General features: G+C 38.7%; 2 protein-coding genes across 3 annotated transcripts; one reads left to right on the top strand and one right to left on the bottom strand.

The window, feature by feature from the left end:
• Positions 1 to 20: 20 nt before the first annotated feature.
• On the top strand, positions 21 to 4,823 carry LOC144847371 (UPF0489 protein C5orf22 homolog). 2 transcript variants are annotated; one of them, XM_078703671.1, is made up of 7 exons: positions 21 to 136; positions 681 to 826; positions 1,225 to 1,374; positions 1,924 to 2,464; positions 2,915 to 3,087; positions 3,429 to 3,647; positions 4,296 to 4,823. In XM_078703671.1, the coding sequence occupies exons 1-7, from the start codon at positions 83 to 85 to the stop codon at positions 4,453 to 4,455; spliced, it is 1,443 nt and encodes a 480-aa protein (XP_078559797.1). In that variant the 5' UTR covers positions 21 to 82; the 3' UTR covers positions 4,456 to 4,823. The 2 variants fall into 2 exon arrangements, with proteins under 2 accessions (XP_078559797.1, XP_078559798.1); XM_078703672.1 differs by lacking the exon at positions 1,225 to 1,374.
• Positions 4,729 to 17,290, bottom strand: LOC144847370 (nucleolar protein 9-like). The gene is made up of 11 exons (XM_078703669.1): positions 17,099 to 17,290; positions 11,220 to 11,636; positions 10,655 to 10,768; positions 9,762 to 9,915; positions 8,751 to 8,943; positions 8,120 to 8,234; positions 7,414 to 7,535; positions 6,558 to 6,794; positions 5,771 to 6,047; positions 5,158 to 5,195; positions 4,729 to 4,954 (listed from the first exon to the last, which is right to left on the bottom strand). Exons 1-11 carry the CDS (start codon positions 17,232 to 17,234, stop codon positions 4,826 to 4,828), a joined length of 1,932 nt encoding a protein of 643 aa, XP_078559795.1. The 5' UTR covers positions 17,235 to 17,290; the 3' UTR covers positions 4,729 to 4,825.
• Between the last annotated feature and the right edge of the window lie 613 nt (positions 17,291 to 17,903).

The raw sequence follows: 17,903 nt of genomic DNA, 5'->3' as shown, positions 1-17,903 counted from the left end.
TTTGCAAAAAAAGGGGATTTCCCTTTCATTATTGGAGCGAGCAAGCATTAAATTGGTGGTGGTAAATTTATCTCTTTAAAAAATGCTGAAGAATTACAAATGCATGCCTGTTTACATTGTAGAAAATCACCAAGAGGTAACGCCATTGAATGTTTGTGCCTAAATAATATTACATGTAATTTAATTTTAAACTCATGATCAACTTTACTGCACCACCACCAGAGCAAGAATAGACCTAGCTAGGTCTAGTTTAGGCCCTAGCTACTGGTGTTAGTAATAGTCTAGGCCTAGCCTATTAGTAAAGTACTAGCTACTGTAGTAGGATAGTCTATATAGATAGTACAGTATAGAGGCTTAGGCCTAATCTACTAGGCCTATTTAGTATTTATTAAATGGTTTACTGCAGCCCATCGTGATCAGAAAGTGTATTTAGTCACTAGTGGCCACGTGTCAACATTTATTAAAATGGGGCCTATACTATAGTATACTATTACTAGACCTTAGATTTTTTTCATTCATTACAAAAAAAGATTTTAAATATATCTAGAAAAATATTTATATGTCAAATATTTTTTTAAAATGAGATCGATCAAGTAAAGCAATCAATTCTGCCATTTAATTGTGTATGCTTTCTCGCACTTATCAATATCTTCAATGTGTTTACCTTTTTTTTTCCGCAGGCTTTGCCACATATTTACCGTGCCATAGGATCCAGGCATCTTCCATTGGATGGAATGGTGATGGTACACTTTGATGCACATCCAGATCTTATGATTGCAACAGATATGAAATCTAATATTGTCTGCAACAAGCAAGCTCTGTTTGAGTAAGACGAGTTTGACCGACACTATACGAGAAACCCATTGGCAACACCTCTCCGTAATATAGTGGGTTCAAAGGCCCCTGGTTTAGCACTCCTAAGGGGTAGTTGCATTGGACTGCTCATGCTCCCATAAGCTCTGGGGCCCCTGGGTTTAACCAGTGAGGGCTCATAGCCGTTACACCACTGCTCTCCAAAACGCATACATTACATATGTCTCTAAATAATAATAATTAAAACATACATGCTTTTAGAAAAATGTGTACTACCTGGTATGCTTACCGTATTTAATTTGAATATTCCCCAATAATTCCTAATTCCCCAATAGCTTCTCTCAAAAATAAACCCTGACCCCATACCCCCACAGAACATCATTTTGAATAAATGCCCTCCTTTTTTTACAGGAGTTTATCTATTGAGAATTGGATAATGCCTGCCATGTTTGCAGGGCATCTACAACATGTGGTTTGGGTAAAGCCACCCTGGGCCAATCAGCTAGAGGTTGGACAGACATCATTTCACATAGGAACACATACAGAATCACAGAAAATAAGGTAATAAAGACACTAAGAATGCTTTTTAAACACACAACAGGGGTGCACACCATATAAAACAATGTCCTGGTGTTGAGTGGCCAAGCGGTTAGGACAGTGGAACCGTAATTAAATAGCTATAACAGCGGCAAGAGTTCCAGGCTAACTTGCTTCATGGTTCTGGTGGTAGAACGAGTCTTCTCGGATAAGGACTATTAACCATAGGTCCAGTGTACATATCTAGGTCATGTGCACTTTAAAGAACCTAGTACATACATCTTTGGAGACAAGTAGGGGGTTACCCTGGTACTAGTACACACAGCCACTGTCATACACAGCCACTAATCATTTTTCATTGTGCAATTGGGACTGGACCGTTTTAGAGGTGTCTACCACCTGTTGGTCCCATCCTTCACTAAAATATGTCAATTTCTTTGGATCTACATGTTAGTGAGAAGTTGAATAAATAAATGTAATCCAGAGATCTGGAAGGCGATGTAAAAGTGGTATTATTATTATTTTGTTTATGTAATCAATACATTCCTAATTTCAAGCAATTTTATTTTCTAGAGTTACTTGGCCAGATTCATACTTCTTAAGTGATGTGCTCTTTGCAACAAAAGATAAACTGGAGAATGCGAAAGAAGTTAAAGTTAGCGTGGTCGACATGGAAACACCTCTTCTTAAGAGGGCGACATTTAAAGAACTTGAAAGAATCACTAAAGAAATAAATAAAAAACGAAATATTAGAAAACATCAAACTATAAGTCCTGTATCTGATGGTACTCAGAATGATCAAGCTGGTAACCAATCAAAATCTGTTATTGATACTCATAGCGATAAGGTTAATAGTGAAGACAAAATTGAGAAAGAAATTATTAAGGATGCTGATATGGCTAACAAACCTAATTCTAGCCTGTTAGATAATATTTCATCAAAAACTCAATTCAAACAATCTTCAATTGTTGACGACAAATTTCATGACACAAACACCACAGAAAAGATGTTTGAGGTCATTTCGAAAGCAATAGAGGGCAGTAAGGCGTATTTACTTGATATTGACTTGGATTTTTTCTCTACGAAAAATCCCTTTAGAGACATGTATACAGAGGTAAGTGAAGCGGAAATTAAATTAAAACTACCAATTTTTTAACAAAAAACGTCAAAAGCAAATAATGAGTATACTTGGATAAGGACGTACAATAGGTCCAGTGTACACAGGGAGTTTACTTGGTGTACTAATCCATCTTGGCCTCTGTCATTGCTAAGCTATGTCTACAATATCAAACTTTATGTGACAAAAAATGTGATGTGCACATAAATAACTACCATATTTAAGCATATCACTACCATATTTGTGCACATCACACTTTTTTTTGTCAAACTAGTTCGATATTGTAGACAGAGCTTTAAAAAGACAAATTGTCACTGCCCAACAATAGGGGCGTATATGGCATCTAGTCCACATGTGCAACTATACCCAAGACACTGTTCTGCACAGTAAACGAAGACGAGATCAACTGCATGCACTATACATTTAATCAAATCTTTCAATTTCTAGGAACAGTATGACGTTCTCAAGAATCTTTATGACTTTATAGGACCCGCTGATGATTCAATAAGTGCAGTAAATGAATGTCAGAAAGTTAGAACAAGACAATTGATAGAGTTGGAGCTTGCGTTGAAGGCTGACCTTAAGGTCATTCCACTTACCAATGAAATAAAGCAGTTTAAGTATGTTTTTAATTCTTTTTACTTGCGTTATATTTACTTATGATTTAATACTTTAAATTCTTAAGGGGAATGGCTTCAGGGCCCAAGAAAGTTAATAGGCTCTTGGCTCCCCCGTCGCCCCAAAGAACTAATGCGCAGCGTAGTGATATTGCCGTGCCTGATTGGTTGTTTTGCTGGCAGAGAAACTCTCCATGCGTTTCGTGATTCTAATGCATTGAAGTAGCCTTCTAAGATCTTTGGTTAAAACATATACAGTATTGCTCCAAGTTCCCTCATCAGAAATTGTCCTGTATTTCAAATTAATAAGAATATATATAATAATAATAAAATGTTTAATTCAGGTGTTATTCTGATATAAGTCAACTTATTGCCAGTATACATGAAACAAGTCCAGAGGCTCCAGACTGGGAGCTGATACACTCTGCTGGTATGTCATGTGACAACACTGATCCTGAGCTACCTCATCACATTAGCACAGAGGAGGAGATAAAGAGCTTAATGGCTGCTGCAGAAACGTTGGTTGCCAAGTTACCAAGACCTACTTTGATTACAATGTCAAGGTATATATACTGTAATGTAATTTCTCAAGGCACTAAAGACAAAGACTAATACAGTATGCTGTAATGTCAGTGGCATAACGGCTATAATCGCTCACTGGCTAAAGGGTCTTTCACACCTATTCTGGCACGGTTTCAGTCCGGTGCCAGCAAAGCAAATGTCCATGCGGTTATGCGCCAATCGATATGTGCGTAGGTACGTGAAAACAGAACATTGACGTTCAATTTGATTTGCTGGTCGGAACAGGTGTGAAGGGTCTGTAAACCCAGGGGCCCCTGAGCAGCAGGAAAAAAGAGGCTAAAAACATCCAGCATTGGAGGGCTACTTAGGGTCCCCAAACCAGGGGCCTCAGGCATCTGGTTTACACCACTGTGTAACTGTGGGATACTTGTATTTACCTGTGTAGTACTACAGTAGTAGGCAAGAGCATGTATGTACAGATATACTTCCAGGTCCCTTATGAGGTGGTCGCTTATGAGAGGTAGTCACACAAAGCACAATATTTACCACTACATTAGTAGGAAGTCTTATATACACAGATATACTTTCCAGGCCCAGAAAGAGTAATTATGAAATATTAATGATAATGAATATTGACATTTTCCACATTATAAACGTACAGTATTTTTAATATTAAATTATTGTTCCAGATCAAGTTATGATGACTATTGTCCACCAGAGTACGTTGACAACATTCAGCAACAGACGTTGAAAATGTTACAAAGAGTGTTTGGACAAATAGATGTACATCATGATTATGACATAGAGGACAATGAAGAAGAAAAAGAGGACAATGATTTACCAGAATGAAATACTTTTTAGTTCTTTACAAGAAAACTGACAATCATGATTCAAACAGGCACACAGCTATTGAGTCTAACAGTCATCTTGCACACTGACAGAAACATATGAGCATGTAAATGACTTTTCGGTTTTTATGCAGTGTACAACATAGATTTTAAATATTAACTGAAGCCACATCTTGCTAGCTAGCCTTTCGTTCGCTACTGCTCAGGATTAATGAACAATTCTCTGTATTAGAAGAAGAGCTTCTTAGAACACCAGAATTTTGTGTCATCAAAATGGTATTTGTAATGGTATTTATAGAGTATTTAATTTATTCTTTTCACAAAAAAAATAAAATCTTCATTTTAAAATGTGTTTTTCTTGCTACTGTACATTATTTTTTCTTTTTCTTCTTTTTTGGTTCAAGTACATCCTCTTCATCAAGCACTTTACTTTTCGTCTTTTTTTTCTTAGCAATGCCATCAAATATCTCCCCAATTTGGTCACTTGCATCAGTTGTAATCTACATAAGATAATCCTCATAGTTTTAGGGTGAATGTGATGTGCTCATATATGGGCATGATGATGTCATAATACTACCATATGTGGGCACATCACACTTTTTTTGTCAAACTAGTTTGATAGTGTAGACAAAGCTTTAGATAGAATTCTGAATATTTTTAATTAATACATGGCACAAAAAAAAAGGTTTAGTGATATGCATACCAACTCTTCTTTCCTCACTTCTTCTTGTCCATCCTTTTCTGTTAATACAAAATTGAAATTAAAAACTCAATATCAAAACATAACTGAAGGGACATATAACGCTCTGTATACACTATCAAACTAGTTGTTGATGTGCCCTAATATGGTAGTGATATGATGTCACTATGTCCATATATGGGCACATCACATTCTTTTTGTCACATAAAGTTTGATAGTGTAGACAGAGCTTTACCAAAAAGGAAAAAGATTGTATTGACAGATGGAACAATAGAAATCCATGGATCCAAGGGCGTGTGGCGCAGTGTGTTGGGACTATTTGATCGCGAGTCCAACTCATGTCGCATTGCTTGTATCCTTAGGGAAGATACTTTACTTGCATTTGCCTCTCTCTTCACCTAGGTGTATAAATGGGAACCCGGTTAGATCAAGACTAGCTGTATTATGTGAGTATATTTCCATACGTGTTTGATCCAAAGAAAATTACCAGGGTAATAATGTGAAGCGTTTAGAAGAACGACACATTATTATTATTTATATTCCCCCTGTTGGTTTCACAGGAAAGTGTCTCCTGAATAGTCTTCAGCCAAGGTTCTTTAATGGAATCCTCTATTACCTTTTACTTCAACAGAGTCCGATACCAGTTCCTTTAACATTCGTTGTTTACGAATCTCCCTATTTTGTAGTTCTTTCCATTCATTCTTCTTTTTCTTGAACAGGTCAACAGCAAGATTCTTGAAAATGAACCGCCCGTAACGATCCGACTGCAGAAGGCGATCTTTTGGCGCCAGCTCTTCGATGATTATGAATTTAATTTTCAAGTTGGCAAATTTCCACATTGTATCAATTGTCCGGCTGCCATTTTTATCACAACATAGTTTCATAAAATTCCCCTAGAAAAAATATAAAGATTAATTTAAAATGAAAATACAGTGTGTCCCCTTAAAGCTGCTTTCATATTGTACCCTGAGAAAAACATTGTGGGAAATGGGTTTTAGTGGTAAAGCATCGTCCTAAATCGTACGATTTGAATCCGTACCAGATTCGGACTCCGAATTCAGAGTGATGTATCAAGAAGCCATTTGTTTTCTGAAATCATACAACTTTTTTCTTTTGACCAATATTCTCAGTGATAATATATGACCTCGCTTGACACTGGAAAATTCGAGCTCGATGTGAAAGCATGATCAATATTCATAATATTTTTCTCAAGGGCGACGGACCGAATTCGGCCGCGATGTGTGAAAGCAGTTTAGAAGTTCTTTTCTATTACAAACTGAAATAAAGAGCTGAATGTAACCTAATGTCCTATCTTTTGCACTGTAATTTTTAAAACCCACCCTTGGATCTGTCTATAGGCAATCTTCATCTAAACATGATGTGTTCAGGTTATGTGTACTCACCTGTAGCTTCTGAACGAATTGTTCTCTTTTCTTTTCACCAACAACTGCGCATTGTAAGAATGCATCGATAATATGGCTGCCACATGAATTGCATGCCATAGCAACAAGGTCATCTGGTGACACAGCTAAGAAACTTGAAATGATTGTTTTGCAGTTCTTGAATTTGAACATTTGCTGGAGAAGCAGAGAGCCTTGAATGTTGAATGGAAGAGAGACTACAGGCTTCGGAGTTTCTTCCTATACAGTAATTCAAATGTTACATTTTTTTCATAAAAATAGTTCATATAATCAAAAAAAAAACTTTGAAATCCATTCCCTACAATTGTTTATGTTTTGTAAAAATAATTCATATATATTACTTTAAAAACATTAAACAATATCATTCCTTGTCTTCAATGTACGGTTTTTTTTATGATAAAAAGAAAGAAACAATGCACTACCTACCTTACCTTATTTACCTACCTTATTTTTCACATTTTTAACCGTTTAAAGACGAAAAAAGTTATCACAATAGGACCATATAGTATTTATTTTTATATAAAATGTAGTTTGTGACCTTAAATTGGATTAAAAAAACATAGGGAATTGGACTTCTATGTTGTGTTAAGCAATTAGGCGGAGCAGCTGAAGTGGAAATGCCTGAAGACCTCTCAGCGGAATATCATTAACCCTTAACCTCTAGGTGATAATTTATAACCTACTTTGTTATATTATATCAGGGAACAACTTCACTGTTGTAAACAGCTTTAGTTTCAGCAAAAATATGCATTCATTCTTTACAATTGAAATACATGAATTGAAAGGTATGCTGTGTATATAGTATTTTGTGATTGTGAACATTTAATAAATACCGTACCTCATTGGCGCCATAGTATACATCATAAGTTTTCAATGAGCACAAAAGCGTAACGCAACTTGTCTGTTTAGACTTGGGGTCGTAGCAATGAAAAGCTATCAACAGACCTTCAATGAATTCATCTGAAAAATGTAAGGTTAGTGTAAGAACTTTTGAATATAATAATAATATGTCGTTCTTATATAGCACTTAATGCACAAAGCCTCTAAGCGCTTCACATTATTACCACGCTAATGTTTTGGATCAAACCAAATGGAAACATACTCATATAATGCTGCAGCCAGTTTTGAACTATACCAGGTACCCATTTGTACACTTGGGTAGAGAGAGGCAAGGATACAAGCAATGTGATGAGCTTTGAACTCATGATCAATAGTCCAACGTCCAACACACTGCGTCACACGCCCTCACAAGAATATGCAAAACCTACTTGCATAATAATTGTATTAGTAGACTCTACAGTACTACAACTACTATAGGAGATAAACTGTTTCTACTTAAAATACATTATACTATAAAAATTGTAGAACTGAATATTGTAGCAATATACAAACTGGGAGAAAAAGCAGTAACATTGGCGAAAATAGGTTCAAACAAAATTATTGTACTATACTACAATATATAACTGTATATTAGCACAATTCTTAATTACTGTAGGAAGTTTCCTTTTTCATATAAATTGAAAACTTAATTGTTGTTGACATACTTTGTTTAATGCCAACTCTGACACAAGCCTCAGCTAGCCTCTGTAAAACCTGGATATGATTAACAGCAAGCAGATCCTCAAAATGGTTGTACATCTCATCAAATATCATTTCAAGCTAAAAAGAGAATGATATGTATTTTAATATACTTTTAATTCAATCAAATGACGTCATAAGCAATAAGAAAAAGGAAAGCACTCAGAAACTGAGTGAAGTACTGTACTTGGCAAAATATTGCCACAGATTTTTTTATTTGTGGAGTTATTAATGAATCGATTTTCTTGAATTTCAATAGGCATGTTTATACATGATACCTATTTACACTGAAAAATCTTCAAAAATTGTAGGAGTATCGTGCTAACAAACAAACAAAGCAAGTACTATACTTGGTAAAATTCTATTTTGCCAAGTAATAAAATAGTTGTATTGTCACAATATTTTTGCTCTTACAAATCATGACGTTGACTCGACATGTGAAAATATTATTTTCATCAAAGGCAGTCTAATGCATGGGATGAGTAGAATCTTGCAATATGTAAAACGAATGAAAACGTTTAATAAAAATTCTTTTGTTTTATGTAAGAAAAGTTCATATTTATCGTTGATTGTCCTAGTATAATTGGGCCTATTAACCTGTTCTTCTGTGCTAACTTTCTGCAATATCGTCTGCACAATATGATTTGCTATTGTGTGTAACATTATAGGTGCAAGACATCCAGCAAAGTGTTTCTTGTACAGCTTGCGGAATTCCTTCTCAGATGAAACCCGAATAAGAATCTCCAGCAAGTGACTGCCGATTGTGTCTACCATCAGGAGAGGCGGTTTGCTAAAAAAAAAAACAAGTGAGAAGTTTAAAGCTTTGTCTACACTATCAAATTAAGTATGAAGTGCCCAAATATGGTAGTGATATGACATCATCATGTCCATATATGGGAATATCACATATTTTTTTTACATAAAGTTTGATAGTGTAGAGAGATTTAAGAACCTGTCTGGTTATTCTTTTTTAGTAATTTGCCCTATATCCAGGATTTTCAAATAGGAACCCATTTTCATTTTTCATTTATTTACAAAATCTGACACAAAAAAGTACAATGCAATAAGATAAAAGGTTGGAGTTTGAAGGCAGATGCCCGGAAAGATGAACAAAAACATCTTGTGATGGGTGAGTCTTAACAAATAAATAAATTTTAAAAAAGACAGTTATAGAAAAGACAAGACATGACTGGCTAATAATTAGAAAAGATATGATCTTTTTTTTAAATACATTTTGGAAGGCAGTGTCTGGATCTTCAGGGCCTGAAAATTGTAAAATTAAGTGATAAATATTCTATTTTTTTATGTAATCCACCTACAAGATAACACATATCATGCGAGTGAATAAATTATCTTTATTTTTTGTAAACAGAAAGAGGAGCGTTTTAAAATAATCAGTTGGTGATATAATTCAGCATAATAATAATAACTTTATTTGAAAACGGAAAACTTGATCACTTAATATAGTGTTTTTAACAAGTTCGTTTCAGTATACAAAACTACTTACAAAAAACAAAAGTAAAGAAGTATAAAAAGAACGTAACTAAAACAATACAAAAGTTGAAATGCGTATACTAATGCAGTCTGATTGTAAGATTGTGTTAGTACCTGTCTTGAGTAGGTGATTCTGTTTTCTGCAACACGTTACTACATCTCTTTAGGACCACTTTACTGAGCTTTTGGCATTTTGTCTCATCTGTAGAATGCAACACAAGCAGCAAAGCTTCTAAAACAGTACTGGCTACCGGATGCAAAAGCAACTCTAAAACACAAAATCATAAGACGACATCCATTTATGAGGGTATTAATTGATGGCCCTAGGCCTACATTTATGCTGCTGAAGCTACTGTATAGTGATCGGAAAATGAAATGGCATCTACAAAGAAAAAAGAAAGAGCGCATCTAGTGCATTATCGCTTTGTGTACATAGCTTTATAGGTTTGTGGCTGAATGTTTCGGTAAAAATGAGCATGAAAAAAAATGGAAAAATCAACTAAAAAAAAAATTTGTAGGAAATATTCTATAATTTCAATGATTTACGATGCATTAATTATTTAAGAATGAAACTGCCAAGCGGATAAGTAAAAATCAAAATAGTTTTGGCTCAGTGGACGATTAACCCCAAAATTGCTGTCTCCTTTGTACAATCCACTTTGTATCCACTTGTGACTTCACAAGCAAATGTTTTCCATTTCTTAGGACTGTTACTTATTAAGCTTTATTGTAATCTCCGAAATTTACTATTTAGTCAGCGGTATGTAACACTAACAGTATATACTACGTCCATGGAGCTGTTTATAGCTCCATGCTATGTCTTGAAAACTTAAAATGAACATTTTTGGAACACTTCATATCCATTTTAAAGAGATAAAAATGAAGTACTAAACTATTATAAACAGTTTGATGATTGAAGAGTTGACCTTTTTATCCCGTAATTGTGAAAAATTGTTAAATATAACTTGAGTCATTCATTTATCTACATAAAGTATCAAAGTAGCTACCTGATAAATTAGGAAGTTCCTTTATTTTGGATATAAATTCATTTAAATATTCTGCAAATTCCTCAGGCAATTGTTCTTGTCCAGTTTTGTCAGTGGTAGCTTCCACAGATTTACCTAGAAAACAGAGAGATACAATAGTGTCAATGAAGGCAACACTACTGTACATATTTATGTTTAAAGTAAGTTTATTACTATACTAATTATTTCTCAGTTGTGGTAACTTAAAGTTACAAAACAAATACATTTATTCATCAAATCACAATAAAATAATAATATGTATAATGATTCAAGAAAATGATGAAATGGGATCTCAGAAAACCAGAGGAGGTTTGTATGATAGAGACCCCAGACCTTCTAAAAAAAATAATTGGTTTTCAAAATAATATGTTTAACAGTAAAAAAAGATAATGAGGGAAGATACCAAAACATAGACAAGCTAATTATTTACAAATAAAATAAACGAAGAAAGAAAAGAATTTATTTTAGAGTAAATGAACAGTTTGATTTTTTTAAATTTAATTTAAAACTGGAAAATACAACAGTTAATAAAACTTGAAAGCAGTACCTCTCTGCTGTGAGCGAGACAATCTGCTCCTTGAAACTTCTTCAGTCACTTTTACACCACTCAACACCTCAATGATCGTCTTAAAAACGTGACTAGCATACGTATCCATGACAACATCTTCAACAAATTCAAGAAATGTTTTTGAGATTTTCAAAATTAATTCTGAAAGTGCCGAACGGTTTTCCCCAGATTGAATGAAATTCCCAGCCTTGCTGAGAGCTGTTTGCACCACATGGCATGCAAATCTATCATGGACAGCTGTTTCAAGGTCTTTTGTTATTCCATTTATGAATTCTTCAATCTGACTTGCATCTGCATACTGCAATAAGTCTTCGAGAATGTGGCTCGCTGTTTGGTTCCGAGATATCTCCAATTCTTTATCTTTCAATTCATTGAATACATTTTTTAGAAATACACCTTAAAAATAAAATTCAATCAACATTACTTGTTGTTTTTGGCCTACCACCAGTCAATTTTTTTAATGAATTAATTGGATTAGTAATATTGTCAGTCATATTATAAATAATATTTTATATTACTATAGAGGCCTAGTATTGTAATGCCTATATATTAATATTATCAAACTTTAATTATTATGATGGCACTGTGTTAATGTTATGTTATGCGTGTTGTGAACGGCGCCCGCTGGGTAAACAGACCACCCCTCCGACCGAACGAGGGCGTCGCCCCGATAGCTTGATTTGCATACCGGGGGTATGCAAATGTTAACGTGGGACTTCGACGCCGCCCGAACCGGTCTTTTCGAAGCAGGAACTAAAGAGAAACGGACATAACGGAATTGACCAAATTTCAGATCTTGTGTGATTTAGGACAAGCGGGACTGACTAAGGTAAGCCTAGTAGCTTTAATTATCAGGCCATTCCAGCACCAACCTAAAATCACAACATTGGCGCTGCGAGCAAAAGCTCGGAATATATTTTTTTTTGGAGAGGCGGGAACCTTGATTGCTTTGCATTCTTAACGTGATCGGGTCGATCGCGAGGTATTTCGTCCTCCGAAACCTATTAACTTATTGTGCTTACGGTGCATTTGTTAGTTTATTGAAGTTGGTATATTTATTGAAGGTATAACATACTGGTAAAGTTAATCACGCAGTATTGTGGCATTTGGATACTTGCTGATTAGCGTATCGACGGGGTAGTCGATACGTACCGGGAGTTGTATTTATTTTGATATAGTTGAAGTATTAGTGGGCAGTTTATTAGGCCGTATCACCTGGTGGGGTACTAGGCGTGGCCGTTGAACTGAGTGGCACCACTAATTTTTAACCTTGATTGTTTTTTTTTTGATAACATCTTTTTCGTCTGTCAGTCAGGTTTTTCATCTTGAGAAATTATACTGGCTGTGCGTATGATATTGTGTTAACTTCACAGTGGCATTATCGCTCTCCTTTCTTTGCATCGGGGGAAGGTTTAGTGGTAAGTGTTGTTAACTGTATGGACGTCTTTTTGAATAATCTAGTTGCTTTTCATTGCAGGTTGGCTGGTGAAATATTTTATTATATTTGCATCTCCAACAGCCATTTTGCAATATTGTGTGTGTGTTACTGCATATACGATATTTGATTCTACTGTTGGGCCTGTAATTTTTATTACGTCTGGCAGTATTTTAATTTGTATCGTACTCTTTGCTTAATAACATCTGTCATACACTGTAACTAGATTTAGGAGCATAACAACCCAATAGAAGAGAGACAATTTTTAGATCATGTCTAATAAGGTTCTAGTTAACTTTTGCTCAGTGCAAGACCTTTATGGAGTCCCTAATGTAGGGAAAAAACGAGCAACTAGAATAGTTAAATGGCGGGCTACCCATGGCAACATTACGTCCTCTAATATTCACCAGATACACGGAGTAGCCGGTACTGCCAGGTTAGTTGACTACCTGGATTTTCAACCGAATCCGAGTTTAGGTGGAGGCGTAGGCCAGATGATTGATAATGTGTCACCTCTAGTGGAAAAACAAAATAGAGCGGCCAGAAGGGGGTCGCAGGTCGCACAACCAGTAGATATAGAAGGGGCATACAGGGTGCAAAATGACGGGGGCCATAGTGGTCGATACCACGTCCTCTCATCGCCCCAGGCTACTCCTTTATTAGACGTACCAGGTACGTATTATACTGCAGGACCTGCTAGTGATCCTCGTCATCTCGAAGGTGGGCTTAGGGCTTATATGCCGTCCACCTCCGCTGGGCGTTCTGACCAGGATAGAAGTAAGAGTAGGTCAACACAACGTAGGAGCTACATCAAAAAGCCATCTCCAATAACCTTAGACTCGTGTTTTAGCACTAGGGAGGACGAGGAGGAAAGACTCCCCAGGAGACTATCTAAAAACGCTAGGTCTAAAACTAGGGCTCGCCGTCGATCTCCATCGACCAGCGATAGTGACCTTAGTAGAGATGGTACTGATACTGATAGTAGCAGGAGTAGAGAGATGTGGAGAACACCGTGAACACGGAGATTGCCGCCATGCGGAATCAATTGGATCAGCTCATGCGTTTCATGAGACCAGGCGAACTAGCTTGCTTTGAATGTAAGGAGGTGGGACAATTCCGCAGGGAGTGTCCGAGGTTAGCGAGCCGTTTGCGTCAGGTTAGTGGCAATGAGCAGGATCCGTTAAACGAGTAAGGGTTGGGTCAGAGGGCCGACGACCTAACCCGGTTCTGGAAGCTGGCCAGGAAGATGATGGCTCGTCAACTATCTCCAAGCTGGGCCCGATGGCCAAGCCTGTAAATACAGAGGAGGTAGCACCGGATCCTGTGACAAGCAACAACAAGCGTTCACCGGCCTGAAAGCTGCTCTCGTTCAACCTCCTCTACTCGCCTTGCCGAACGGGACTGATGAATTTATTCTGGATGTCGACGCTTCGGATCAAGCGCTAGGAGGCGAGCTGCTCCAGGTACAGGAAGGTAAAGAGAAGGTAATTGCATACGCAAGTGCCCGTCTAACTCATGAACAACGGAACTATTGCACTACACGCAAGGAGTTGCTAGCAATTGTGTTCATGACAAGGCATTTTAGGCACTACCTTCTAGGCAGACCTTTTAGAGTGCGGACTGATCACAACAGCCTGACCTGGCTCCTCAACTTCAAGCAACCACAGGGGCAACTCGCTCGGTGGATCGAGGAGCTGAGCCAGTACCACCTGCTGATTGAACACCGCTGAGGACAACACCATGGCAACGCCGATGCTCTTTCTCGCCGACCAGAAACTCATGACAGTAGCCACGAACGGCCTGCGCTTGAAGGGCTTCCCTGTGGGGGCTGTTCGTACTGTCAACGAGCAGATGCAAGATGGTCAGCGTTCCAGGATGAAGTAGACGACGTTGTGCCCATCGCCCACGTACACCAGGTAGCCGTGGACCACCCGGACCCCGGTGGACAGGTAAGTATAGAGGTATCACGGACTGCTACTAACGGTACGATTCAGTTTTCTTTCCTACAGGACGATGATGGTGGACGAGTGGCTGCAGTACAGCTACGCCCGAAGGGAGCCAAGTGTTGGGGTTACTCACTGGACGAGCTACGGCAACATCAAACGAGTGATCCTGACTTGGCACCTGTTCTGGACTGGACGAGAACCGCTCAACTGGTTTCACTCCAAACATGCTGATGCTGGGCCGAGAGGTTAATTTACCAGCTGATCTCATGTCTCGGAGAATGCCGGTCCACCGATGAGCAGGAAGCCGCCAGCTACGTTAAAGATTTGGTAAAAGCGATCCGTGATGCCCATGGCATCGCTAGGGAAACGCTAAAGCAGACTCAGAAGAGAATGAAACGGGACTATGATCTTCGAGTACTGGAACGTCCATACCAATGTGGGGACAAAGTCTACGTTCTTGACAACGCTATCCCTCGGGGAAAGTGCAAGAAATTGTGTCCCCCTTGGAAAGGGCCCGGTATTATTACTAAGGTTATTAGTTCTTGTTTATTTCAGGTGCAGCTGAGAAATAAGACGGTGGTTTTAAAGCTGAAGCCCTGTCGGGATCGACAACTTCCTAAATGGCTGGCTGATTTTAATATACCTTCTCTTTCTTCACCTACAGATCCGGATGCAGGACCGTTGTATTGTCTATGTCGCCAGCCCTGGGCCGGCTCATTTATGATACAATGTGACTATTGCGAGGTGTGGTACCACGGTGCATGTGTGAATATTGCACCATCTGAGGCCTTGGACATCGACTTATATCGATGTGCGGGCTGCAAGTCCTCAGTTAACAATTAAGTACTCACGTTTACCTTCTCTTCTTCCTCAGATATGATCAGTTACCGTTCGCTGACGGAAGTGAGACGGAGATTTCCGAAATGGAGGATGATGTGCTCCTGGCTAAGCCGGGTGCACAGGAGGAATCGACCCCGAAAGGGGAAGTGGTGGCTGGGGATACGGGAGGGGCTTGCCCGGCAGCGAGCACCCCAGCCAAGGGGAAACCAATCTGCCGTCTGATGACCCCGAAAGAAGAAGCAGTGGCTGGGGATACGAGAGGGGCTTGCCCGGTGGCGAGCACCCCAGCCAAGCAGAAACCAAAATGCCATCTGGGATGTGGTCCAGTGAGCAACATGCGGGTCCACGTCACAAAGATGCATGCCCCGGCATGTTTTCGACCACTGGAACGAAGTTCTTGGCGGAGGGCACGAGTGCAGTGGCGGGCACTCACCAGCTTGGCAGCGGAGGGCCTTGGTAAAGGCAGAACACCAGAGGACTTGAGATGTCTCCTGAACGTCCAGCATCCTTATGCTGACCCGGGTGATTGGAGGAAAGAGGCCCCCGCCTCTCACGATAGCTCCGGTTATCAGTCACCCATCGGCTCTCATACACTGGCGCTGTGTGATGGCTCTCATCGCTTCTTTTGGTGAAGAGCTGTTGAAGGAGTGTGGTCGTCGGGCTGAGGAGGAGGAGCCGGCAGTGGACCAGACCACCAAAAAGCCGACGAAGAGGAAAGCGGCAGGTAGAGAGCATGGAGAGCGACCGACCGACCAAGCGCGATGCCCCGGCACCGAAGGATGGTAGATCGGTGGCGGCGCCACTGATTGTGCTGGGTACATCGGCCTCGCTTGGTTCGGCGCCCAAAGTGTTTGACGCCTGTTTCCATCTGGACCGGTTGCAGAGGGACCTGCAACTTTCCCGACGAGCGGACCTCTGGGACGTGGAGCGAGCAGTGCGGGTGAGAAGTGGAACACAGCCTGTGGAAGTGGTAGGCGGGATTGCCATGTTTGGCGATCCAACCACTTACCCCACAGAGAGGGAGATTGGCGAGGAACGGCTGTGCGGTGGGCTTGGGAGTGGCTCCTGGCTAGGAGGAGGTGTTGTGAACGGCGCCCGCTGGGTAAACAGACCACCCTTCCAACCGAACGAGGGCTTTACCGATTTGCATACCGGGGGTATGCAAATGTTAACGTGGGACCTCGACGCCGCCTGAACCGGTCTATTCGAAGCAGGAACTAAAGAGAAACGGACATAACGGAATTGACCAATATATTTGGATTTGCTGCTTTCGGATCTTGTGTGATTTAGGACAAGCGGGACTGACTAAGGTAAGCCTAGTAGCTTTAATTATCAGGCCATTCCAGCACCAACCTAAAATCACAACATGCGCAATTTAAATTTAGTATTTTGATTGATCAAATTGCGCAAGGAAATCAAATTCAAATTCCGCAAATCGTTTTAATTGCGCATAACATTAACCATGCATTAACACTACAGCAATAATAAAACAAGAAATAGGACGAAATGACCATGTCTCGGATGCCAGTAACAGAGACAGGATCATCAAGCTGATCATAATATCAAACACCATGTAAAGTAGGCTAGCTTATTAGGCTTAGCCTATCGAATCGTTTTTATGTGAATAATTAACTTACTTCGATGTTCCTCTTCTTCAAAACCTTCTTTTAGCGCATCAGAAACTCTTCTATAATAACCAATTGTTGATTCGTCTAGTCTTCCAACCCGACCATCAGGTTTTCCTTCGTGTTTATTGCCTTTCTTACCTTTCATTTTACCATGTTGCTTTTCTCTGGGCGCAGACCAGGTATATAAACTATACCAAACTGGCGAGTAAATCATGTTTTACTTTTTAAACCTCGCAACGTCTGGTTTAAATGCTACTCGGGCCAATAATTGCTATTAGCCTAGGGGTTATTGCGATTTGGACGTTTCTGATTGGTTGTAGCCATAGATTATATTGATTAACACTGTTCTGATTGGTTGTAGCTTTGAATACTTCTTCTCGGAACTCGTCCATAATACAATAGTAATTTAGCACAGTGTTTTACTATATAATCAGATAAATAATAGGAAACATTTACAAATTTGATAAATGACATGTACATAGCAATTTAGCACTGTGTTTTACTATAACCAATTTGGTTAGAGTAAAACACAATGATATAGAAAAGGAAACATTTAATAATAATGATAAATGACATTTACATAGCAATTTAGCACTGTGTTTTACTATAACCAATTTGGTTAGAGTAAAACACAATGATAAAGAATAGGACACATTTAATAATATGATAAATGACATTTACATAGCAATTTAGTACTGTGTTTTACTATAACCAATTTGGTTGGAGTAAAACACAATGATAAAGAATAGGAAACATTTAATAATATGATAAATGACATTTACATAGCAATTTAGTACTGTGTTTTACATAACTA

Source organism: Antedon bifida, chromosome 7 (genome assembly GCF_963402885.1).
Source record: "Antedon bifida chromosome 7, ecAntBifi1.1, whole genome shotgun sequence".
Classification (NCBI taxonomy): domain Eukaryota; kingdom Metazoa; phylum Echinodermata; class Crinoidea; order Comatulida; family Antedonidae; genus Antedon; species Antedon bifida.
The sequence above is the reverse complement of the archived record's forward strand: the minus strand, read 5'-3'. Positions and strand labels throughout refer to the sequence as shown.

What these genes read in the sequence shown, in the direction of transcription:
- LOC144847371 (XM_078703671.1), top strand. Translation starts at nt 83, where the DNA reads ATGCTGAAGAATTACAAATGCATGCCTGTTTACATTGTAGAAAATCAC. An exon ending in AACAAGCAAGCTCTGTTTGA is followed by an intron (nt 827 to 1,224) that starts GTAAGACGAGTT and finishes CTTTTTTTACAG; the next exon opens with GAGTTTATCTATTGAGAATT. An exon ending in TTAGAGACATGTATACAGAG is followed by an intron (nt 2,465 to 2,914) that starts GTAAGTGAAGCG and finishes TTCAATTTCTAG; the next exon opens with GAACAGTATGACGTTCTCAA.
- LOC144847370 (XM_078703669.1), bottom strand. Translation starts at nt 17,234, where the DNA reads ATGAAAGGTAAGAAAGGCAATAAACACGAAGGAAAACCTGATGGTCGG. An exon ending in GAATCACCTACTCAAGACAG is followed by an intron (nt 8,944 to 9,761) that starts GTACTAACACAA and finishes TTTTTTTTTTAG; the next exon opens with CAAACCGCCTCTCCTGATGG. An exon ending in CAGAGTTGGCATTAAACAAA is followed by an intron (nt 7,536 to 8,119) that starts GTATGTCAACAA and finishes TACATTTTTCAG; the next exon opens with ATGAATTCATTGAAGGTCTG.